This window comes from Eleginops maclovinus, chromosome 2, assembly GCF_036324505.1.
Source record: "Eleginops maclovinus isolate JMC-PN-2008 ecotype Puerto Natales chromosome 2, JC_Emac_rtc_rv5, whole genome shotgun sequence".
NCBI classification, from domain to species: domain Eukaryota; kingdom Metazoa; phylum Chordata; class Actinopteri; order Perciformes; family Eleginopidae; genus Eleginops; species Eleginops maclovinus.
The window spans coordinates 11,233,789-11,256,524 of NC_086350.1; the positions used below are offsets into that span (position 1 = coordinate 11,233,789).

At 39.1% G+C, this 22,736-nt stretch overlaps 4 protein-coding genes, 1 long non-coding RNA gene, 6 other non-coding genes and 8 pseudogenes across 16 annotated transcripts; 18 read left to right on the forward strand and 1 right to left on the reverse strand.

Annotated features, from left to right (window-relative positions):
• Nucleotides 1–1,882: 1,882 nt before the first annotated feature.
• snapc5 (small nuclear RNA activating complex, polypeptide 5) lies at nucleotides 1,883–4,243 on the forward strand. The gene is made up of 4 exons (XM_063905986.1): nucleotides 1,883–2,058; nucleotides 2,522–2,649; nucleotides 2,742–2,822; nucleotides 3,652–4,243. Exons 2-4 carry the CDS (start codon nucleotides 2,560–2,562, stop codon nucleotides 3,838–3,840), a joined length of 360 nt encoding a protein of 119 aa, XP_063762056.1. The 5' UTR covers nucleotides 1,883–2,058; nucleotides 2,522–2,559; the 3' UTR covers nucleotides 3,841–4,243.
• A 238-nt stretch (nucleotides 4,244–4,481) lies between these two features.
• Nucleotides 4,482–10,760, forward strand: lctlb (lactase-like b). 6 transcript variants are annotated; one of them, XR_010167844.1, is made up of 16 exons: nucleotides 4,482–4,661; nucleotides 5,573–5,759; nucleotides 5,861–6,021; nucleotides 6,104–6,191; nucleotides 6,302–6,411; nucleotides 6,505–6,633; nucleotides 6,783–6,878; nucleotides 6,965–7,019; nucleotides 7,109–7,270; nucleotides 7,900–8,177; nucleotides 8,272–8,398; nucleotides 8,508–8,707; nucleotides 8,857–8,920; nucleotides 9,176–9,249; nucleotides 9,721–9,765; nucleotides 9,936–10,760. XR_010167844.1 is itself a non-coding variant. In XM_063905936.1 (15 exons), exons 2-14 carry the CDS (start codon nucleotides 5,633–5,635, stop codon nucleotides 9,238–9,240), a joined length of 1,662 nt encoding a protein of 553 aa, XP_063762006.1. In that variant the 5' UTR covers nucleotides 4,482–4,661; nucleotides 5,573–5,632; the 3' UTR covers nucleotides 9,241–9,249; nucleotides 9,936–10,755. The 6 variants fall into 6 exon arrangements, 5 of the variants coding, with proteins under 5 accessions (XP_063762006.1, XP_063761969.1, XP_063761994.1 ...); XM_063905936.1 differs by lacking the exon at nucleotides 9,721–9,765 and having other exon boundaries at nucleotides 9,936–10,755; XM_063905899.1 differs by lacking the exon at nucleotides 9,176–9,249 and having other exon boundaries at nucleotides 9,936–10,733.
• Nucleotides 10,222–15,206, reverse strand: zwilch (zwilch kinetochore protein). The gene is made up of 18 exons (XM_063905886.1): nucleotides 15,019–15,206; nucleotides 14,785–14,827; nucleotides 14,615–14,707; nucleotides 14,169–14,308; nucleotides 13,867–14,057; nucleotides 13,670–13,749; nucleotides 13,438–13,593; nucleotides 13,213–13,284; nucleotides 13,031–13,124; nucleotides 12,891–12,943; nucleotides 12,683–12,785; nucleotides 12,504–12,583; nucleotides 12,261–12,417; nucleotides 12,046–12,074; nucleotides 11,827–11,963; nucleotides 11,636–11,731; nucleotides 10,836–10,951; nucleotides 10,222–10,725 (listed from the first exon to the last, which is right to left on the reverse strand). Exons 1-18 carry the CDS (start codon nucleotides 15,066–15,068, stop codon nucleotides 10,637–10,639), a joined length of 1,779 nt encoding a protein of 592 aa, XP_063761956.1. The 5' UTR covers nucleotides 15,069–15,206; the 3' UTR covers nucleotides 10,222–10,636.
• A 331-nt stretch (nucleotides 15,207–15,537) lies between these two features.
• On the forward strand, nucleotides 15,538–19,304 carry rpl4 (ribosomal protein L4). Its single transcript, XM_063905974.1, has 10 exons — nucleotides 15,538–15,686; nucleotides 16,402–16,573; nucleotides 16,698–16,804; nucleotides 17,030–17,168; nucleotides 17,424–17,548; nucleotides 17,650–17,779; nucleotides 18,367–18,523; nucleotides 18,718–18,801; nucleotides 18,979–19,099; nucleotides 19,181–19,304. The coding sequence occupies exons 1-10, from the start codon at nucleotides 15,684–15,686 to the stop codon at nucleotides 19,250–19,252; spliced, it is 1,110 nt and encodes a 369-aa protein (XP_063762044.1). The 5' UTR covers nucleotides 15,538–15,683; the 3' UTR covers nucleotides 19,253–19,304.
• LOC134860718 (small nucleolar RNA SNORD16) lies at nucleotides 16,868–16,966 on the forward strand. The gene has a single exon (XR_010165299.1). It is a non-coding gene; the product is annotated as a small nucleolar RNA SNORD16 (small nucleolar RNA).
• On the forward strand, nucleotides 17,244–17,343 carry LOC134860739 (small nucleolar RNA SNORD16). The gene has a single exon (XR_010165305.1). It is a non-coding gene; the product is annotated as a small nucleolar RNA SNORD16 (small nucleolar RNA).
• Nucleotides 17,962–18,060, forward strand: LOC134860728 (small nucleolar RNA SNORD16). The gene has a single exon (XR_010165301.1). It is a non-coding gene; the product is annotated as a small nucleolar RNA SNORD16 (small nucleolar RNA).
• Nucleotides 18,572–18,643, forward strand: LOC134860655 (small nucleolar RNA SNORD18). Its single transcript, XR_010165268.1, has one exon. It is a non-coding gene; the product is annotated as a small nucleolar RNA SNORD18 (small nucleolar RNA).
• Nucleotides 18,841–18,908, forward strand: LOC134860680 (small nucleolar RNA SNORD18; annotated as a pseudogene).
• A 478-nt stretch (nucleotides 19,305–19,782) lies between the features above and the next one.
• On the forward strand, nucleotides 19,783–22,720 carry LOC134879459 (uncharacterized). Its single transcript, XR_010167847.1, has 10 exons — nucleotides 19,783–20,020; nucleotides 20,211–20,285; nucleotides 20,484–20,565; nucleotides 20,741–20,882; nucleotides 21,059–21,213; nucleotides 21,385–21,539; nucleotides 21,713–21,862; nucleotides 22,035–22,151; nucleotides 22,327–22,439; nucleotides 22,638–22,720. It is a non-coding gene; the product is annotated as an uncharacterized LOC134879459 (long non-coding RNA).
• On the forward strand, nucleotides 20,064–20,135 carry LOC134860669 (small nucleolar RNA SNORD18). The gene has a single exon (XR_010165273.1). It is a non-coding gene; the product is annotated as a small nucleolar RNA SNORD18 (small nucleolar RNA).
• Nucleotides 20,334–20,405, forward strand: LOC134860661 (small nucleolar RNA SNORD18). Its single transcript, XR_010165271.1, has one exon. It is a non-coding gene; the product is annotated as a small nucleolar RNA SNORD18 (small nucleolar RNA).
• Nucleotides 20,604–20,671, forward strand: LOC134860685 (small nucleolar RNA SNORD18; annotated as a pseudogene).
• Nucleotides 20,922–20,989, forward strand: LOC134860699 (small nucleolar RNA SNORD18; annotated as a pseudogene).
• On the forward strand, nucleotides 21,248–21,315 carry LOC134860702 (small nucleolar RNA SNORD18; annotated as a pseudogene).
• Nucleotides 21,574–21,641, forward strand: LOC134860691 (small nucleolar RNA SNORD18; annotated as a pseudogene).
• LOC134860707 (small nucleolar RNA SNORD18) lies at nucleotides 21,901–21,968 on the forward strand (annotated as a pseudogene).
• LOC134860695 (small nucleolar RNA SNORD18) lies at nucleotides 22,190–22,257 on the forward strand (annotated as a pseudogene).
• On the forward strand, nucleotides 22,485–22,552 carry LOC134860714 (small nucleolar RNA SNORD18; annotated as a pseudogene).
• Nucleotides 22,721–22,736: the final 16 nt, after the last annotated feature.

Sequence of the window (22,736 nt, forward strand, 5' to 3'; positions counted from 1 at the left end):
GCAGGAATCAGTGACGCACAGTTCAGAGCAGTATTGACAGGTATAACTGATATCAAACCTGTAGCAGAGACACATGTGCACACTCTCTGGTCAGCTCACATTACCTGAGTAGCTGTGTTATATCTGGGAGGCATCCTGGGGCACTGTGTTGCGCTGGACAGCTGCTGCTTTTCACCTAAAGCACAGGCAACATAGAGTATTTCTAAAAAGGGAAATTATGGGACACAATTTCAAGGCGCGCAGTTTACAAAAAAAGGAGCAATCAGATTGAGACATGCCATTAAGATTCATACAGGTGCCAGAACGGTTAGTGAGTTACATCCCATTGTGATTAAAAAAACATGTTACTACTGTACAAGAAGGTCAGTCAGTGTTTGTGTAAATAATGTAAGTATTTTGTTGACAGGATATTTACAATAAGCCCATTCCATAAACTGTTGAGCAATAACTTGACAAAATTATACACGTTTTACTATTTCATCACATAGTAAAGACCAGGGTTTTTGTATCAAAAGAAAGCATTTGGTTAGAAACATTCAAGGACTCCTACATCCTGCACTAGTCCCGTTTGTGTGTGTGAACAGGGATGGCTAGGCTAGGCTCTGTCTCTCCCTTTGGCTGGGCTCCATTGTTAGTCTCCAGCCCTGCCTGCGTGCTGTGATTATCAATGCAAACATCTGGAGGGACTTAGCCAAGGAATCCTATAAAGAACCTAATGGGCTCTTCTAACATTTTTGAAGACTGATTAAGAGCCGTTTCAGATCTTGTTCACATCAATGAGTTCCATCTGTGATTTATTTGAGTTTTCACTGAATTCGTTATCTACACTTTGCTTTTCTTTCAGTGTAATGGGGGTTTGGGGATTTAAAAGAAACTCTCGTGCTTTCTAGGCCATATGAAAGACTGGTGAATATTTGCTTATAGGGCAGCTCATACTTGAATAAACATGGAGGGCTACTCCATCATTGTAGCTGTTTCTTTACCATGAAAATAATCCTAGCTACCTTAAAATGCATGTGAATGCTGAGACTCTTACATACATTGCCCTGCAAACTTTTGTTGACAAGTGTCACTCAATTTAAGTATTGCTGATCATAAACAGGCAAACACTTGCAGTTACTCTAGCTAGAAAGCTAATGTACACTTTACATATAGCCTAGTGAAGTGGCAACCAGGCCTCGCTTTTAAGGCCTATTTGCCTTCCAATAGTGTGACCCTTATGTTTTATGAGGGAGACTAACACCATGAACTACAGTTGTTACAAATTAGGCTTCCTAGAGCCGTAAAGTTGACACCTGCCACTTCAAACCTTTTTCTGGAAGAAGGGACAGCCATTGATAACCGACTAGAAAGAAATACCTGCATTAATACAGGTTCATTAGCCCGCTAGCTAACTAACGTTAATGTCCAACTGGTCACAAGACCACAGGGTACTTACAGGAAATCAAGCTGAGCCATAGCATTGCCTAAGCATGTTGGGTTGTGTGCTCCACGAACTCAGTTCGGGTACTTGTAACAAACAACTTACATGGGTTTCTTTTTACCTTGTTATATCAAACAAGCAAAGCGACGGTTTACTGCTGTTTGACCACAAGATGGCGCCAAAATCAACGTTCCTTTACCAGTAGTGCTGCGTTTAGGTGCCCCTAGAGTGAAGTGTTTTTTCAAGGGTGCGTTGAGGTTTATTTATTTCACTGCAGTAAATGTCAAAATGAAAACCTGGGGATATAAATGTATTAACAAAAAATCCATTCAATGCCAGACGTTGTCAGAATGGTTGTTGTTGAGAGATTTCAAGTAAGACACTTAGTCCTGAATTCATGAAAACATTTGTTAGCTCCCCAGCCTGAAGTTTTACATTTCCGATAGCTGTAAATGCTACCATAAGTCCGGATATGACATCATAACCACAGGAACCACACTTTAGCTCGTAACGGTAGCTGTAGCATAACAGCTAACTTATCAGTATTCAAAACAAAAGCTCTCATAAGCACAATATCTTCTTTATCTCCTATTTGGACGTTAATATGGAGCTGTAGGCAGGACTTATAAATAAAGGTAATAATCTTAAGTAGGGTTTATTTTGCATATGTGGAAAGAATACATATGGGGTACCGCTAACGTTATTATACAACATGTTTTTGTAGCAAGCAGCAACTAAACAATACATTTACCTTTTTAAGATGTGTAATTTGACACAAGCTGTAATTGTAGTAACTGTTCGAAGCTACATGTGATAGCAGAACTACCATATTTTACTACTAGGAAACTAGCGTTACAGCGGATGAAAGATGGAAAAGTAGAGTTAAGGAATTGTCATATTTTTCAATGTTATCCTAAAAAATGAGACAGGAACAGGTTGAAACTGTATATTAACTATATGTCTGCATTATTGGAGGTTTAGTAAATTGACTTGCTGACATTTTGACGACTTGAAATGTAGCCACCCCCATCCACTATGTACTGGATATAAAATCTGACATAACACTGTAACGATGACTACTGATCTCTTCGCTTTCAGTGTTGAGGAATGGTCTGACTGCAGCAGAACCAGCAAAGATGCACAGCCGTCTGCAGGAGTTGAAGAAGGAAGAGGAGACTCTGCTCAAAATAAAAGTCATGCTACAGGACCAGCTGAACAGGCTGAAGGTGAGTGAGAGAATCCACAATGAGTGCAGGGGTTTGTGCTTATGTTTGTGGTAAATCTGTTTTATATATAACATTTTTCCTCTGTGTTTCAGTTCGAAGAGGGAGCTTTAAAATCTATCATTAGTGCACAAACAGAAGAAGGAGCCTCTGAACGCTCTTCCCCAGAAGCTGAGGTAATCACTGTCACATCAGGGGCAACCCTGCTACTATGTACAGGTTCCAATCTGTTTGAATGAGTTTTCTGATCATTTCACACCTAATTTGATTTTTTGAGAATGAAGTTAAGTTCTATTTTACCACACAACACTACAGTGTGCTAGCTGGGGTGTTACAGCTTGCAGACCTGCATAACCTCATTGATTCAAATCCACACTTAAGCCATGGTACTTCGAGTAATAATGTTAAGACTGAAAAGTTGCCAGCTTGTTTATGTGAGTTGGCATAAACTGATTAATTTACCACCTAAGTTTACATCTGTACGACTAAGTTATACATACCCATGTAATCCTGTTTGTCTAGTAGAAATGTTGCTGAGTTTATTGGGTTGTTTTGAGCGCCTTGAATTGTGATGGATAATCAGATTATTTTCTTGCACGCAAAGGCTATAACATTTTAGGACTGTTTTAGTTTTCATGATTTAATTGTATTTATAAACATATTGTATGTACAATTTTTAAGAAACTTGTTTATGTCATATAGCAATTCACATATTGAATTACAGAATACTAGGATTTATATTCGGTTTACTACTCTGAGAACAGTATTTATGGTTTTATCTGCCTTGTAAAACATTGAATATGAAATGCCTTTATGCTACTCAAGCAATGAACACTGAACACTGCTTCAACTTACAGTTTGGGGTTTTCGACTTAACATTTCTAGGAATGACTTTTAAGGCACATAGTTATACATATGAAATATCGCTAGGAAAAGTACCTAAAATAACTAGCAGAGACATACTGCTCTAGCTGGAAATGCATTCTCACTTTGACTTTGTTTCAGGTTCATATTAACCTTGATGATGAGGCCGAGATCAATCAAACCAAACTGCTACTGAATGCCGCTATAGATATCGATATGGAGGAGGAGGAGGAGGATGATGAGGAGGAAGATGAAGAGGATGATGAAGAAGATGACATTGAAATTGAGTCTGGGCCCGATGACAATGAGGAGGATGATGATGATTACTGAGATTCTCAGTGTCTCATGGAGCTTAACTATTTGCACCACTGAAGAAAACCACATGTTAACAGACATATGTTCATTTGTTCACCTGTTTATCACTTATAAAGTTTAATTTATTTGAATGGAGTGAGTAACAGTTACAGTGTAATGATGAGTGGTGCTAACGGTACCCTCCTTGGTCTGGTTTAAGGCACAACAAACCACATAAGAATTTATTTGTCAAATGTTGTGAAAAAGGTCTGAAATGCAGTAAGACAGTGTTATTAGCTGCTTATAGCTTACTAGACATATTGTGCATTTTGAGGATAAGCATTATAATGTGTGGCTGGGCCATATAAGAAGATAGTACGTATACATTATGCAAGAGATGATAACTGTAAGCACAAAATAAAATGTTTTGCATAAGTTTCATCTGACTGATTTTTACAATATACACTTCCACTCATTCTTTGCAACATATGGTATTGTTTTTTAAGATGCAAGGCATACGTATGGCCAATAAGCAGATTCATGTTATTTTAAATTGAGGTGATACCTATTTAATTGTCCTAACCTGACCCAGGCCAATGGGTTATGCAGTGCAAACACTTTCCACTAGCAAACCATTCAGCATTTTCTAAACAGCTAAAACAATACGGTGAGCCTCACAATAAGGCCAGCATTCACACTGACAGCAGGGACAGCTCTGGAGAAGGGTGGTGCTACAACAGGCAACATACAATAGAGAACGCAGCGATAGATATATTCAGCTTTCTACGTGGGCGGCTGTTCCAGGAGAGCTCCCATTCACCCAGGGACACACCTGCTGCAAATGAATTCTTCATAAGGTACGCAGGTAGTTAGACATAATTAATATGCTGAGAATCAGATCGGACTGATGGTTGATTGATTGATGATTGATTTAGCTGGTGATTTAAAATACATTACTAAAAGTATTATTCATATTTGTTATATAAAAAATAACACCTAAGTGTTTTGGTGAAAAATTATCTAAAAAAAATAAAGGTAAAATGGGTTTCCCAATTAGTGTTCATAATTCCATGAGCTTGAGATGCTTAAGGTGATGATTTTAAATGACTAATTTTATCATGCAGCAATGCCATATATTTTGCATTATATGATTAGGCTTTTATTAAATTGATTGCAGACTTATAAGACTAAAAGTCTCTATTGTGAAATGAACTGCATTTAATTTAAGATAATTGGGCTTGTTTAGTTGTAAGGACTTTGACATTAACCTTCACAATCTAACAAGTAGCATTAAATATCTTATTGTTGTCTAATGGTGAGGTTCAGAAATTACCCAAATTCAGATATGGTCTTTATGTGTGCAAACTGGTTCATTCACTGTCATGTGATTGTGCACTGTAAATATATCACCCTCGCTAACATTAACTTTGCTTACAGAGGGGAAACCATAGTTTGTATGGGATCTGTCCACCTCAGCACGATGAGCTCACACTCCATTGAGTTTTAAAGGGGCTATTTGGCTCTGCATTAGATTGGCGGGACCCCCCATAGTCTATCACATTGGATGCTTTTAGAGACAGTTTGATAAAAGTTAATTAGGATTATATCAAAGATTAGTTTCTGTTATTAGTTTAATTTTTTCAAACATTTTTTGAAATGAGGGGCATTAGCATGTGTGTGCAGTACGTGTGTTTTGATGAAATGACATGTTTGCTAACTTGTAATAGTGATTCAGAGATGAAGCAAAGTTATTCTCCTTTGCTTGCAGACGTGAGTGAAGGACTGGAGCAGAACCAGACAGTAACTGTGCTGCAGGCTCAGGAGTACAATGCTGCCCCGCTGTGCGATCAGTGTGTGTCATGTGTTTGTGCTGGTGCTGTGTCTGTCTTCGGCTGAGGACTTCGACTGGACAAAGAACGACCACGGCTCCTTCTATTATGGCACTTTTCCAGCTGGTAAACATAACCTTTTTCTCCAGTAGGATGGAGTTAGTGCATTTGAATGAACTTTTAAGTGATATTATACCTCCTAAGAGCTGTTCAAATATATTTAATAGGATTTTCGTGGGGTGCCGGCAGTTCAGCCTATCAAACAGAAGGAGCCTGGGACACAGATGGAAAAGGACTGAGCATCTGGGACGTGTTCAGTCATAAGAAAGGCAAAATCCAACAAAATGACACCGGGGACTCATCTTGTGAGGGCTACCACAAAATCAAGGTGGGTTGATCATATAGATGTGGAGGGAACAGAACGGGGGGAAGAGGAAATCTGAATATTTCACTGTGTGTGTGTTGTACAGGATGATGTTGGTCTGATGAAGGAGCTGAAGCTTAACCACTATCGCTTCTCCATATCCTGGCCAAGACTCATCCCCACTGGCATTAAGTGTGAGTAACTGGCTGTTAATTCAAGTTTCACTGAACTGAAGTGGCATATAGTAGTTAATGTATTAAATAATAAAAACAATAATAATTAACTACAATTTTATTATTTGCAGCTGACCATATAAATGAAAAAGGTATACAGTACTATAACGATCTGATTGACCACCTGCTGGAGAGCAAGATCACTCCCATTGTAACTCTGTATCACTGGGATCTTCCACAGGTTGGTATAGAAAACATTCATAAACCTTTAAACCTTCATCTTGAATCACAGCACTATTCTTCTTTGCTAAGTGACTGCATTTTCTCCTTCTAGTTCTTACAAGAGAGATATGGTGGATGGCAGAATATAAGCATGGTTAATCATTTCAATGAATTTGCCAACCTGTGCTTCGAAAGATTTGGAAACAGAATCAAGTACTGGGTGACTTTCAACAATCCATGGGTAGGTTCAATATAAAGGATTTGCAGGTATATCATTGACACCCGCCTCATAACATATTCTTTCTGACATAATATAGCTTTGATTATTTGTAAGACCTTGGAATTGAACTACTGTTATCAGACAGATAATCTGCTCACCTTTTCATTTAGTCTGTAGCAGTGGAAGGCTATGAGACCGGTGAACACGCTCCTGGACTGAGGCTGAGAGGAACAGGAGCATACAAAGCTGCACATCACATAATCAAGGTAGGAGAATTCGTGAATATTCACTTATCAATAACACTTTGAACTGAAATGTTAATAATATCTCAAATAATCCTCTTTTTCCATAGGCACATGCTAAAGTTTGGCACACGTATGATACACAGTGGAGGGCAAAACAAAAAGGTAAACAGGGTCAAACTCAAGTTACTTAATTCAATATTTACCTCTACACAGTACTGTTTTGTGTTGAGAGCTGCTGTTTGCATGTGCAGGTCTGGTCGGCATCTCTCTGTCTGGAGATTGGGGGGAGCCGGTGGATATCACTAACCAGAAAGACATCGAAGCAGCTGAGAGATACGTCCAGTTCTACCTGGGCTGGTTTGCCACACCCATCTTTCATGGAGACTACCCTCAAGTGATGAAAGACTTTATTGGTAAGTTAAATATTTAACATCCTGAATCATGAAGTTATATTGGTGATTTGGGAATGAACTAACTACTTGTTTGCACTGGTGGAATAAGTGTTCAGATCCTTGATTTAATTAAAAGTTGCAATATCAGCTTCAGTCAAAGTACTTGAAAACAAGTCCTGCATGTAAAATATAAGTACACGTAGTATAAATCCAATATACTTAAGTATCCTAAGTAAAGTAAAACAAAGCTTTTGTGGGTATTACTATCATATATTGTATTCTTATTATTCATTTATTTTATTATATCTGATTCATTCATGTAATTAACATGTCACTGTAAGTGGTCGAGGTGGAACTGATTTGAACTATTTTGTATGATGATGCATAGTTTAATATATTTAATGAAACAACACATGATAGCCTTATAAAACATAATGCATTGTTGTCATGTTTTATTAAAATTATCAGATGTTTTTACAAAGTATCTAGTATCTTGAGTTAGATGAATACTTCCCTCTGAAATTTAGAGTAAGAGTAAAACCTTGTATAAATGAGAATACTCTTTAACGCTTTAGGTTAATTACAATATCCTCAACGGTATACTTGAGTAAATATACTCAATTACATCCCTTCACTGCTTGTGTGTGCAGGTAGGAAGAGTGTCCAGCAGGGCCTTGGGACGTCCCGTCTGCCCTCATTTTCTCCTCAGGAGAAGAGCTACATCAAGGGGACTTGTGACTTCTTAGGCGTCGGTCACTTCACCACCCGCTACATCACCCAGAAGAACAACCCATCAGGTCGTAGCAGCAGCAGCTACTTCACTGACCGGGACCTGGCGGAGCTGGTGGACCCGCGGTGGCCTGACCCCGGGTCTGAGTGGCTCTACGCTGTGCCTTGGGGTTTTAGACGTCTGCTCAACTTTGTCAAGGTGAAATATGGTGTATACATTTGAGTGAAAGCTAAAATAGTTTTGTGGTCTTATTTAAGGCAATTCATTGGATATTGATATTTTCCCCATCTAGTCTCAGTATGGAAACCCAATGATTTATGTGACGGAGAATGGAGTCTCTGAGAAGATGCTGTGCACAGAGCTGTGTGACGACTGGAGGATACAGTACTTCAAAGACTACACCAATGAGATGCTGAAAGGTAAATTAGTTAATAGTTTAAGCACCTGTGCATTTATGTTGTTTGGTCATTTGTAACATATTTATTTAAAGACCAAACCCATTGTTGTGTTCAACTCACTCTCACTCAGCTATCAAAGATGGAGTCAATGTGAAGGGCTACACCGCATGGTCCCTGCTGGACAAGTTTGAGTGGGATGAAGGCTACTCCGAGAGGTTTGGCTTGTACTATGTGGACTTCAGGAACAAAAACAAGCCTCGCTATCCCAAAGCTTCTGTTCAGTTTTACAAACGCATTATCAGCTCGAATGGATTTCCAAATCAGAGAGAGGTAATAGACACAATGAGTCCTGACTCTAATCCCTTCCAGACAAACCTTTTAAGATAGTCCACCTTAATTAAGAGTCATTGTGTAATGCTCTAATGTGCTGCAAAATCAATTTCAGTTATTTTCTGAAATGGCATTGTAAACCTCCACAGGTGGAAAACTGGAGGAGGAAGGCAGTGGAGACATGCTCCTCTAGTAACCAGCTCCTCGCTGCAGGTCAGTATGTCTTACAGGTGAACTAGCTGGGGTAAACAAATAAAGATTCTGACTTATATATCAAACCAATGGCCAATAGTATTAAAAAAAGGTAAATAATAGCAATTATTAATTATAATTTGACTTGAATATGTGTTGCTGCCCCTCAGAGAACACATGGACAAATTATCAGCTGAATAAGAATGGAAGTATAAACCAAAATTAACAAAATCTCGAACAGAATATCTGAGATATCTTTTTTGTTTGCCCCTCCAGCTAGAAGAAAATCCAAGGAACATGCAGAACTGCCAAAGGTTTGGCTGGTGCATGATGAAATTTAGATCTTGAGGGTATATGTTTTTTTTTACAATATCAGTTTTAGTGTTGTTGCTTTTTGATTGTGCTGTATTCAAATCAACTAACATTATTGCTGGTTAACGCTAACACATGCCTCTGAAATAAGCGCGTACAGGTGTGTACAGGGTGCAACCACATCTTCATCTATTCAAACTTATATCAGTGTGCTTTAATCTAATTTACAACCATAAGCAGCCCTTAAGATTTCACAGCAGCTTTGAAAAAAACTCTGTTGGCATAAAGCCTATATGTGGACTTGTGTTCACAGGGTATTTCACAAAGCAGGATTATAAATTCACTAAGATAACAAAATTAAACAACATTTCAGGGGATTTGATTATTTCAAAATAAGGTGGCCATGTCACAAATTCTACTTTCTGAAATATTCCCATAGTCTGCGTGCAGTTCTCAAAGGGTTAAAGTGTTGTCAATCAACTCTGAGTACTTTCTCTTTTTTTTATTAGAGGAACAGCGGAGTACTGCTGCCAATATTCTAAGACTAATACATGGTAAGGAATCACTTATGCTCACAGATAAAAGATGATTTGAATTAGGAGGAAAATATTAACCCTTTGAATGCTGTGCTTGAGCTTCATCAACCGCTTCATAAGCAATGTCTGAACTATAAAAGAAAGATGCTAGTGAGTTGTTAATGTGTGTGTGTGTGTGTGTTTTGCAGACCCTTTGACCAGCCACATGGAGATGGTAACTGAGATCGTTGTTCCCACTGTGTGTACACTCTCCATTTTGCTCAGTGCCGTCTTCCTCATGTTCCTGCTGCGGAGGCGCAACTAAAACTGTGTGATGCATAAACATCAATACACATGCTTGTATTTAAATGAATCTTTTCTTGAATGGATGATGTGTGAACATAAATACATTACTTTTAAGCAAATATGTCACTTCATTACAGTCATTTGATGTGCATACAATGTTTGCTGAAACAACTGATTGACAATTGAGCCTTTTATAATGAACTTAATACTGGGTAAGGGTTAGTGTGATAAACCCTGCTGCATGTTGGGATTTTCTTACAATATTGAATAGGAATGTTACCATTGCAAACAGCCCTTGTGTTATATTGTACTTTTGTGGTTTGAGTTATTCAGCCAACATCTTTCAACTGCATTATTGAACATTAACAAATTCTGTAAATGTGAGAAAAAAAAATCAAGAACACACTACCAGGGACTAATATTTAATTATTAAAAACAATTGACAATAATACAGTATATAAACAAAAACAGAAACTTTGTAATGTGGTATATGGTATTGCGGAAAGTACATATGGCACATTTACAACATGTTGATTACTGTTGAGACAACAGAAAAAGGCAATAAACAACTCCTTTGTTGTTAAGTTGTGCTCTGTGTGTAAATTCATGCAAAGTTGACGAGACTGCAGCAAACCAAGGTGGTGAAGAAGGCAGTATACTCACTGTCCCCATTCACTGTTTCATTTGGGTTATCTAAAGACAGAACAGATAAAGAATATTACTGTTATCCGCACTTTATTAGGATGATAATTAGTTACTATATATATCTCGCATGAATATTTTGAAGTGGGCATAAAGATCACCTGTTTCAAAGATGACATGATCCACCAGCGGTCTGTCACTCAGCTGTACGGATGTCCGGACCTCACGAGGGCCGTGGCCACTGGACAGCTCAACCGTCCACACCACGGGGTTCTCTCTGTGGAAGACACACAGACATGAGTGATGAGGAAATAGTCCCTGTTTAAACTGTACAGTTGACACTAAAGCGTATATTAGGTGATCTGATTTAGTTTGAATTAGTTACATTTTCATTCACTACAGCTATATTTGGAGGCAGGCGTGCACTTGTGAGCACATTAGAAAATTGTGTGAAACAAAAGTGTTAAAAATACAAATCATAACAAATGTTAGTGGACTTGCTTCCTACAAATGGCCCCTGCTACCTTTCTTCTAAGGCTGGAAGTTATGGCCAAAATATTCACAATAGAGATCCTTTCCTATCTCAATTTATATATAAATATATAATACGTCTTCTGGTAAGTCAGTAAGTTATTTGAAACATGAGATGAAAAATGAAATAACTACACGGTAAGGCCCCTTTGTATATTCACATAATAAATAACTGAGAAATAAAAGTATTGTCATTATTTCTCATGATTAACAACTTAAGGGAACTTCATTTTCACTTTTTCCGAATGAAAATAATGAGGGAAAATAAACACCTGCATTTATAAATCATTTGTTAATTTCATTGAACAATATTCAAATGATATCGGGTTAAAGTATTACACATCAGAATGCTATTTAAAACTTAAATGTTATTTATTATCACAGCCCTACGTTGAACTTTTTGGGCTGTGCAAAGGGTTATATTTCTTACTTCTGGTAGAAATGGCTGATCAGCGCAGGTTTGATTTGCAGTTTGAATTCATGCTCCTCATCATATGGGTATGTTTTGTAGTGCTGCAGACAAGATCTGTGGGGAAATAAAATGGTTCATCTTTAATCTTATCTTTAGCAGATTACATTTAGCACACTTAAAAATCTGCGGAAGAAGATGAATTGATTTACTGTGTGAGAAGGAAAAGTCTGTCGTAGGGCAGACCCAGGAAAGTACTGCAGGTCACAATTACTTCCAGCAGGTGGTGCAGTTTCCGGAGTCTGATCACTTGCTCCTGGGGGTCAACTTCAGTGCTCAGGAAATAATACTACGGAGAAAAGTATTCTAACTTAGAACACTTTGGCGACAGACATTTGAAGATAGTTCACAGTAAAACAGTTTTAACTTACCAAGTGGTTGAGAGTGGTCAATTCTTCCCCTGAGGGAAAAAGAAAACGTTGAAAAAAAAAGAAGAATATCAAAGCAGCGTGTGTGTGTGTGTGTGTGTGTGTGTGTGTGTGTGTGTGTGTGTGCTGTATGACTCACACACTGAGGTTCACTACGACTGTTACACTCTGAATGACATGTGAAGGACAAACATTTATAAAATAAGTAAAAGGGTTACCAATGAGGTAGTTAATGTAGTCCTTTCTCATCTTGTCCAGTCCCATCTCCAGCAGCATGTGGACAGGGGTGACACCCGTGAGAGACACGTGATCGATCTGCTGGTGGTACGACTGCAGGATGAGCTTACTGAGAGAGCTGTTGCTGTCTCTGTGAATCTGGGGGTAATTCAAATAAACAAAGCAAACTTTACACACAACCATCTTTTGGAAACACAGTTTTCTGATGCTGCGTCATATCATACCCAGGGTTTGATGTCACCGTATCTTAGAGCTTCTGTGACCAATTTGAGGCAGTCTCCAATATCTTGATATGAAGTCACACCTGTGATTAAAAACACAATGGGGAAAAAAGGTTGGCACTGTTGCTTTGTAAGGATAAATCAATTGATTTTCAGCTTTCTTAATAGAGGAACTGACTCACTCTTTCTCATCCGAACCCACAGCTGCTCCACAAAATCCAAATCGCCTCGTTCCAAGAAAGAGTTGAAAATGGGAGTGTCCATGTCTGTCTTCGGCTTTGGGTTCTTTTAGAAAATATGAAAAAGCAAGAAATCTGTCTTATTTATCTTGAAATTAATGAACTTGCAAAATTAAAATCCATTGATTTCTTGATTTTGACACTATCTTACCTCAGCTGTTTTTGCAACCTCATCCTGTAGTGTCTTTGCAGTGCCCTGAAGCTCTGGATGAATAATTAAACAAAGACAATCTTTATCTACTATTGTCTTGAAATTCTGATGCAGGTGCTTTGATTGAACAACACAGATACCTTCTAGGAAGGCCTTGGTCAGGTTTACAGCTGATGTGCTTTCCAAAGGCTCCATCCATTCAGTCTCACCAGTTCTCAAACCATCTGCAAGAGTCTGAAATAACAGGAATCTGAATATTTAGTTGTCTATGTACGTACGGATACTGACGATCGTTCACCTCAGATTACTGTGGGACACCAACCTGAAGAAACTCTAGCTCCCTGTACATCTCGTACATTGGGCTCCTCATGTCCCCAATGGCAACTCTGATATTCTGCATGTGAATAAAGATAAACAAGGTACACATCATCCATCACTTTATCCTTTACTTGAAAATGTTAAAATAAAAGTCAACTTGAGACATATAAAAAGTAAGTATTCATGTTAAAGGAAGGTAATGTTTTGAGCGTCAATTAGTGGTGCTTACCAGTGTTGCTGTAGAGGACAGGGGTGGGGTCTCAAGGATACTTTCCACGTGACTCCATTTGAAATCCGCCGTCACACTGCTCTGAGATTCAACCATGGTGTTTTCAACAACAGTGGAGCCAAACAAGCTGAAAGTGGCACTGCCTTTAATCGCTGTCTATAAACATCGACAGATGTTAGAGAATGAACATTAATTCACACTGAATTACAAGAAAGGATGCACACTCACATACCGAGGATGGGGGGTGCCTTTTCTTGTGCTCCTGTTTCAGCTCGTCCAAGGTTATGAGAGCTTTTTTGTCCACAGTTGAGCCTAACACAATGAAGTCAGATTAAAACAAGTGCCAGATTTAATGAAAAACAAATATTCACTCTTTGATAAAGGTTCAACAAAGGGTTATTCAAAGCGGTTAAAGCACTTGAGTTTTACCCTTGCAGGTAATGGAATACAGTTTGACACCAGACACTTTATTGCCCGTGCAGACGGTATCAGCTCCAACCCAGGTTGTTCTAGCCGGATCTGACATGTCACATCGAACCCACAGAGGGTGTAAGGCAGGATTGTTGTCCACAGCTGACACACTAGCATTTTGGGACAATGTGTACCAAGACAGCAACTGCCTGAAAAAAATAAATATATTTTGATTGCCATCAACATTGTGTTAGATACATGGGTTATACAAACCCACTAGATCTGTGTCATTTAGATGAATTTTTCTTAGAATCGGTCACCTTGCTTTCATGATTGTGAACGGCTGTGGTCCCAGTTCTGGGAGAGCATCAGCATCATCCTCATCCTCATTAGCAGTATCATCAGAGCAGTTAGCTGTTTCAGTCATTCGTTGATCATCGGGTTCATTTATTTTTGGAACCTTGTGAAATCACAAAATAAAAACATGATCCAATGGTTAACAATAGGAGGGTCTTTTCATAATATATATATATATATATATATATATAAACAATATCTGCAAGTATCTTGAGTATATCCCTAGATTTAACAATGATGGAGATTCTATTACACAATACAAGTATTGCTATTATTATATCGTTTTTTGTTAAAGCTATTACAAACAATACCAATATATTCATGTGTTCATATTATCTTTATATTACACAGTGATACTTAGACTTGCAGGCACACATTTACATATCTTAACAACATTAACATTACTCACAGCTTTTTCACAAATGAAGACTGTCTGGTTTCCACAGTATATATTCAGCACCGGGATTTTGTCTCCATTCATCTTTAAGATTTGAATGTCCTCCTGAAATCAATCAGATACTTATCAACATCATTAATAGATACATACGACAGATGATACTTAAGTGATAATGAAATTACCTCATAGTTACATAGACTGTTGCTTTCCTGATCTTGGAGAGACCTTTAAACAAACGACATTAAAACACACATTACTACGACAAGATAGGTAGTTGATGGTAATCAAGTAATCAAATATGAATTAATATAAAGGGTGACGGTTCATTCACTGCCTAGCTGTCATTTGACGTAAGCTAAAAAAAAAAGGCTAAACAAGCAACCTTACTAACGTTGAACATTCAAAAGTAAACTCACCGAAGAGTATTGTAAAACTCCTTTGCACTGGAGATCACCCTTGAGCCCATTGCAAACAAAAACCGATCAGTTGTTACAGAACTAAGAACATGCAGAAAATACAAGAGTTAGCAGAGCGAAGTTTGAGCTACTGCTGTTGTTATTTTTGATACTCGCGCGCTCACTTGGGTCCCGACGTCATGAGTTCACAGGTCATCATTTGATCGAGGTTATTTTTAAGTTTAGAATAAATATGGTGAATTGATTAACTCATCATAATTCATTTCTAACATAAACACAAATAAAATTCAACATATAAAAAAATGAAATAATATTTTTTGTAAGAAACGTTTACTAAGAGGTAGTTCGGGCTTTCGGTTCTTCCTGCGCCAACATGGCGTAAAGAAATAGTCCCCGCTGAAACAACTAACTTAAGGTTTTTTGTTTAGCCATGTGATTTTAAACGTAAAAGTCAACCCAATAGTGGGTTACTAATGTACACATTTATTATATGTGTTTCCTTGCGATAAGCAAAACAATTTTGAAAGAATAATCTTTCGGCGGAAGTGATACTCGTCAAGGCGGAGGCATAAACCTCTAAGGGTGACTTACACACTTCCTTTTTACTGTGGCCGCCATACCGTAAGGAGCGTGGTTCCCGGCGAGCCTAAAATAAATAAACGAAAATGGTAAGAAATCACCCTCAGATCGCTATGGAAATGTTGTTCTGTAAGTTACAATGTATGTCATTGCTTGTAGTTGTCAAATAAACCCGTATTAATTGTCTGTGGGAAGCTTAATTCCTGTTGAAAGTGGCAGCGAGATGAAATGCTCTCGGCTAGCGGAGCTAACACGAGGAGCCATTTTGGACGAACAGACTCAATAGACCAAGTTACACGTGTGGCTATCGCCTTAGTGCTAGATATGTTACATGCAGCAGGCAGAAAGCACTTTTTTAAATGGCATCTACTTTTGTTTTGTTTATACTAATGACATGATACTTACTTTGAAGCATTCAAACGCGTTAATGGCATCTATAATGCTTTAATGACTGTTCGGATAAGTCAGGTTAGCACACTCAGGCTAAGGCCAACAGCCTGACAGTTCACGTTGAATTTGCCGAAATACTTACACTTACTACACGAAAATTAGCTTTAGTTTTTTCGGTTAAGTGCGAAGTGCATCTGATTTGACATGTTCTCAATTGCACCGAGTTGCATCAGACTGGTTTTTAAGTTAAGGTGAGCAGTGTGGCCCCCACATGTTAAGAGATGGGTTTGCTGATTCTTAAGACAAGTTTAAATTATTTACATTTCTTTATAACAGACATCTTATCCAGTGTACATCTCATTCGAAGTCCTTTCAATTAATCTGTATCTCAATGTTGTTAAATTTGCTTCCTAGGCCTGTGCCCGACCTCTGATCTCGGTTTACTCCGAGAAGGGAGAATCCTCTGGCAAGAATGTTGTCATGCCTGCTGTGTTCAAGGCTCCAATTCGCCCTGATGTTGTGAATTTTGTTCACACCAACATGCGCAAGAACAGCCGCCAGCCTTATGCAGTCAGTGAACTGGCTGGTGAGTAACTGTATTGAACTGGCATGTTAAACGATTTAACATGTACATAAAAATAAAGTTTCACAGCCCACTTTCATCATGCATTCCCTTAATTCATGTATATTTGTGATTTTGTCTTTTTCAGGCCACCAGACCAGTGCAGAGTCCTGGGGTACAGGAAGAGCTGTAGCCCGTATCCCCCGTGTGAGGGGTGGTGGTACACACCGCTCGGGCCAGGGTGCTTTTGGAAATGTATCCTTTTAAAACAAAAGTTTTTTTTTACTCTTAAACTGTATGAAGCTGGCATGAAAGACTTGCAATGATGGTGTAATTTGCGACTGACTCTGTGACCAGTGACGGTATGCCTGCTGTCATATGCTGGCACAGATGGCTGACGAACATTGAGTCTGAGCAGGTATTTAGAACTCCAGTATTTCTGACTCAGTTGTTGTCAAAACCTCCTTGACTTGGGTCTAGATGTGTCGTGGAGGTCGTATGTTTGCCCCCACCAAAACCTGGCGTCGCTGGCATCGCAGAATCAACACAACCCAGAAGCGTTATGCCATCTGCTCTGCCGTTGCTGCAACTGCCATTCCCGCTCTTGTGATGTCCAAGGGTAAGCTCCAAAAACATTTGTGATGGCTGAAATGGGCTTAAACATTGCAGTTAATATAGAGCTTAACATTTATCTTGCCATGATGGTGTAATTTGCGTCTGAGCCTGTGAACAGTGACAGTTGCCTACTGTCTTTAAGCTGTCATAAGGTATTGAAGAGTATGAGTTTCTGAGCAAGCTTTAGCAACACTGCAGTCAAGTCCACTAGGAGTTTTTGTGGATATCTTTTGTTGACTATGATTATCTTGTCGTTTAGGACACCGCATTGAGGAAATCCCAGAGGTCCCACTGGTGGTTGAAGACAAAGTTGAGGGCTACAAGAAGACCAAGGAGGCAGTGCTTATGCTGAAGAAGCTCAAGGCCTGGAATGACATTAAGAAGGTAATTTAACATGTTCAAACTGGATTTCTTGTGCCATAAGTCTCTCGGCGTGTTCTGGGGTTTCTAAATGGAGTTTTTAAATACTTTCTTTCATTTCTCAGGTCTACGCCTCTCAGCGCATGCGTGCTGGTAAGGGTAAGATGAGGAACCGCAGACGAATCCAACGCAGAGGACCATGCATCATCTACAACCAAGACGCTGGTGTCACCAAAGCCTTCAGAAATATCCCAGGTGTGTTTGGTATACAAATGTGGAGTTGGGTAAATGGCTTTTATTAAGTCATCTTAAACCTACAGATGTATAGTTTAAATGTCTCCGGATGTAGTGGTTGCCAACCAATGGGGCCTCCTTTTACAGCCTTTACCTGGGCAGGTTAAATCTTTCACTCTTGATAAGAATTGGGCGACAAGACTTGCAATGATGGTGTAATTTGCGACTGACTCTGTGACCAGTGACAGTATGCCTGCTGTCATATGCTGGCACAGATGGCTGACGAGCATTGAGTCTGAGCAGGTATTTAGAACTCCAGTAATGGTGTGACTCCAGTTGTCAAAATTGGAAGGCTACAAGCCTTGTATGAATGTGTTTAAATACTGCCTTCTGCTGTATACGTCCTTGAAGTACTCTCAAAGAGGTTCTTTATAAATGCAGTCCATTTAATATGCAGTGGGTATTAGAAACTTAAATGACATCCCTAGTAACGGTGTGCTATCCTTCATTTTTGGAATATTTTGGTAAAAGTTGAAATGAGTTACTTCAAATTACTATTTAAATCAAACAAGATCATTGAACCTCAGTGTTGCTATTTTCCTGTTAAGGCATCACTCTGCAGGACGTGAACAAACTCAACCTCCTGAGGCTCGCCCCTGGTGGTCACGTTGGACGCTTCTGCATCTGGACCGAGAGTGCTTTCCGCAAGCTTGACGAGCTGTACGGAACCTGGCGTAAACCCGCTTCCCTGAAGGCCGGATACACGTAAGAACTTGAGGAGCAATTGCCCTGTAGCACAACTGCTTATGATCAGATCAGTGATGAGCTTCCACTTCATGGTCCGTGTTTTTGAATCTCTGTGATATTAAAAGAAGTTCTGAGTTAAGCATCAACATATTTGTCCTTTACTGTTCCTAATTTTCAACATGTTTACTTAAATGTTCACTGTCTTGTTTCAGCCTGCCCATGCACAAGATGACCAACACAGACTTGAGCAGGATTCTGAAGAGTGACGAGATCCAGAAAGCACTTCGTGCACCTAGGTAAGCGCCTTGAGCTTGTTTGTATTTATTTTAACTTATGAACAATGATGAGTTTCCCACTTCAGGTCCGTGTTTCTGAACCCTGATTATATGGAAGTCCTGAGCAACACAACAGTCATTGAAAATTAGTAATTGAGCAGAGGTTCATATTAAGACTGTGTTGTTTTGTCATTGCAGCAAGAACATCAACCGCAGAGTGCTGAAGAAGAATCCTCTGAAGAACTTGAGGATAATGCTCAAACTGAACCCTTACGCCAAGACAGCAAGACGTCTTGCTATTCTCAAGCATAACCCTGCTGTAAGTACTTTAACAATTCAAGCTGGAAGCACAATTTTAAAATGTATTGTGACTTTGACGTATTGTTCTTTCTCTCAATAGATCAAGGCTAAGATGCTGAAACCCAAGAAGAAGCCTGGAAAGAAGGGAGCACCTAAAAAACCTAAGGCATAAATTTCTAAACTTGCAGACAAGGTTCAGTGATGAATAAATCATTTGTTTCAAATGAATGTGTCAGACTTTTCATTGAACAATTCAGATTTTAAGTTTATTTATTTTATAAATTCTATAATCTTGTAGACACGAGGCAAAAAGGATTAAATCCCACGTAGAGCATTTGTCACGGTTATAAAAGTTAGTTCAAACATAATGGCACTTATGTAAATGTATAAACTAAATACAAGTCTATTTATTGCGTGTTATCTCATTTACAACTTAATATAAATCGATATACTTTACTGTAAGACAATCTCAGCCATCGGAGCACCGAAAGATGAGTGGTTCCTGCAGACCGAAATAGCTGTTGGATGGGTATCACAGGCTGAGGCCGATGGTTCCACGCGGTTGACCTGCTCTGCTTGAGGTTGTCTGATAAAAGGATACCCTGAAGACGGTTCGACAGGGTGAGTGGTACGAGGAAGAATCTCAGATGGCTCAATGCAGAGGAGCACACGTCTACAGCCAAGACCTGTCACCAAAGCCTTCAGATAAATCCCAGGTTTGGTATTCAAATTGTAAATGGATATTACAATATTAACCTTCATTTAATAGTTTATAAATTAATTGCAAAGGTAAAAATGTACAGTTAATATGCAGTAGGTTTTACAGATTTCAGTGACTGACAACAACTTACTGCCTCGTCCCTTTGAACCGCCGGAGGCTCTCCCCTTGATGAGCTGTGCGGCACCTGGTTTAACCTGCTTCCCTGAAGGTCGGCTTAAAGTGAGTATTTTAAGGAGTGATCGCACCATAAACTGTTGTTGGTTATCAGTGATGAGCTTTCACTTCATGGTCCGTGTTTTTGAAGCTTTGTGATATTTAAAGAAGTTCTGAGTATAAAAGTCAAGACATGTCGATACTATTTTCATAATATCGAACATGAGAACTTAAATGTGCAATGTCTTTGTTTCAGCCTGCCCATGCACAAGATGACCAACACAGGCCAGAGCAGGACTCAGAAGAGTGAGGATCCAGAACGCACATACACGTAAGAACTTGAGGAGCAATCGCCCTGTATCACAACTGCTTATGATCAGATCAGTGATGAGCTTCCACTTCATGGTCCGTGTTTTTGAATCTCTGGGATATTAAAAGAAGTTCTGAGTTTAGCATCAACAGATTTGTCTGTTACTGTTCCTAATGCTCAACATTTTTACTTAAATGTGCACTTTCTTGTTTGTTTCAGCCTGCCCATGCACAAGATGACCAACACAGACCTGAGCAGGATTCAGAAGAGTAAGGATCCAGAATGCACTTCAAACACCTAGGTAAGCGCCTTAAATTATTTTATATGTATTCTATTTGTGAACTATGATGAGTTTCCCACTTCAGGTCCGTGTTTCTGAACCCTGATTATATGGAAGTCCTGAGCAACAAAACCTTTTAACAAAATTGTAGTTTAGCAGACATTCATATTAAGACTGGGTTGTCATTTGACTACAGGAACATCAACTGCAGTATGCTGAAGAATCCGCTGAAGAACTTGAGGATAATGCTCAAGCTGAGCAATCACCCCAGGCAGCTTTCAGCCTACCCAGGCTCAAGATCATCAACACGGATCTGGTCAACCACTACCTACACCTAGGTAAGCACCGTAAGTTCTTTTACATTTATTTCAGCTTGTGAACTATGATGAGTTTCCCACTTCAGGTCCGTGTTTCTGAACCCTGATTATATGGAAGTCCTGAGCGAAACAGTTTGTAAAATAAATTGTAGTTTTGCAGTAGTTCATATTAAGACTGGGTTGTGTTTTCCTTACAGAAACATCAACTGCAGAGTGCTGAAGAACTTCAGGATGATGCTCAAGCTGACCAATCGCACCAGGCAGCTGTTTCAGCCAACGCATGCTCAAGATCAGCACGGATCTGAGCGGGAATCAAGACTGAGGAGATCCAGAAAGCACTTCGTACACCTAGGTAAGCACCTAAAGTTCTTTACATTTCAGCTTGTGAACTATGATGAGTTTCCCACTTCAGGTCCGTGTTTCTGAACCCTGATTATATGGAAGTCCTGAGCGAAATAGTTTATAAAAGAAATTGTAGTTTTGCAGTAGTTCATATTAAGACTGGGTTGTGTTTTCCTTACAGAAACATCAACTGCAGAGTCCTGAACTTCAGGATAATGCTCAAGCTGAACAATCGCACGAGGCAGCTGTTTCAGCCAACGCATGCTCAAGATCGTCAACACGGATCTGATCGGGAATCAAGACTGAGGAGATCCAGAAAGCACTTTGTACACCTATGTAAGCGCCTAAAGTTCTTTACATTTCAGCTTGTGAACTATGATGAGTTTCCCACTTCAGGTCCGTGTTTCTGAACCCTGATTATATGGAAGTCCTGAGCAACAAAGCCATTTTAAACTAAATTGTAGGTTAGCGGAAGTTCATATTAATACTGGATTTTGTTTTCATTACAGTAACAACTGCAGTGCTGAAGAATCTTCTGAAGAACTTGAAGATAATGCTCAAGCTGAACCCTTAAGCCAGGCAGCTGTTTGTTTCAGCCTCCCCAGGCTCAAGATCATCCACACGAATCTGAGATTTGGACAAGCACTTCATACACCTAGGTAAGCACCTAAAGTTATTTTCATTTATTTCAGCTTGTGAACTATGATGAGTTTCCCACTTCAGGTCCGTGTTTCTGAACCCTGATTATATGGAAGTCCTGAGCGAAATAGTTTATAAAAGAAATTGTAGTTTAGCACACGTTCATATTAAGACTGGGATGTTTCATTACAGGAACATCAACTGCAGAGTGCTGAAGAACGTGAGGATAATGCTTAAGCTGAACAATCGCACCAGGCAGCTGTTTCAGCCTGCTCAAGATCATCAACACGGGTCTGAGACTTCACTTGTGTAAGTACCTAAAGTTATTTTCATTTATTTCAGCTGATGAACTATGATGAGTTTCCCACTTCAGGTCCGTGTTTCTGAACCCTGATTATATGGAAGTCCTGAGCAACCAAAACTTTTAACAAAACTTTAGTTTAGCAGAAGTTCATATTAAGACTGGGTTCTGTTTTCCTTACAGGAACATCAACTGAGGGCTGAGGAAGAATCCTCTGAAGAACTTGAGGATCAAGCTGAACCTTTACTCCAGGAATCTGAAGTGAAGAGCTCCAGAAAAGCACTTTTCACACAAACGTAAGCACTGCTCAATTTGAGTTCTAAAATATCTTTTTAGCTTGTCAACGATGATGAGTTTCCCACTTCAGGTCCGTGTTTCTGAACCCTGATTATATGGAAGTCCTGAGCCACACAATGTTTATTACTAACAAATGGAAACAAACACTGTAGCCTTAAATTTATGCAAGTTTAAAAACCTTTTTTTTCTCTCCATAGATCAAAACCAAGGTACTGAGGCCCAAGAAGATTCCTGGAAAGCAGCCAAACCTGTCATGAATGAATAAATATTTGATCTCAAATGAACGAGTCAGACAT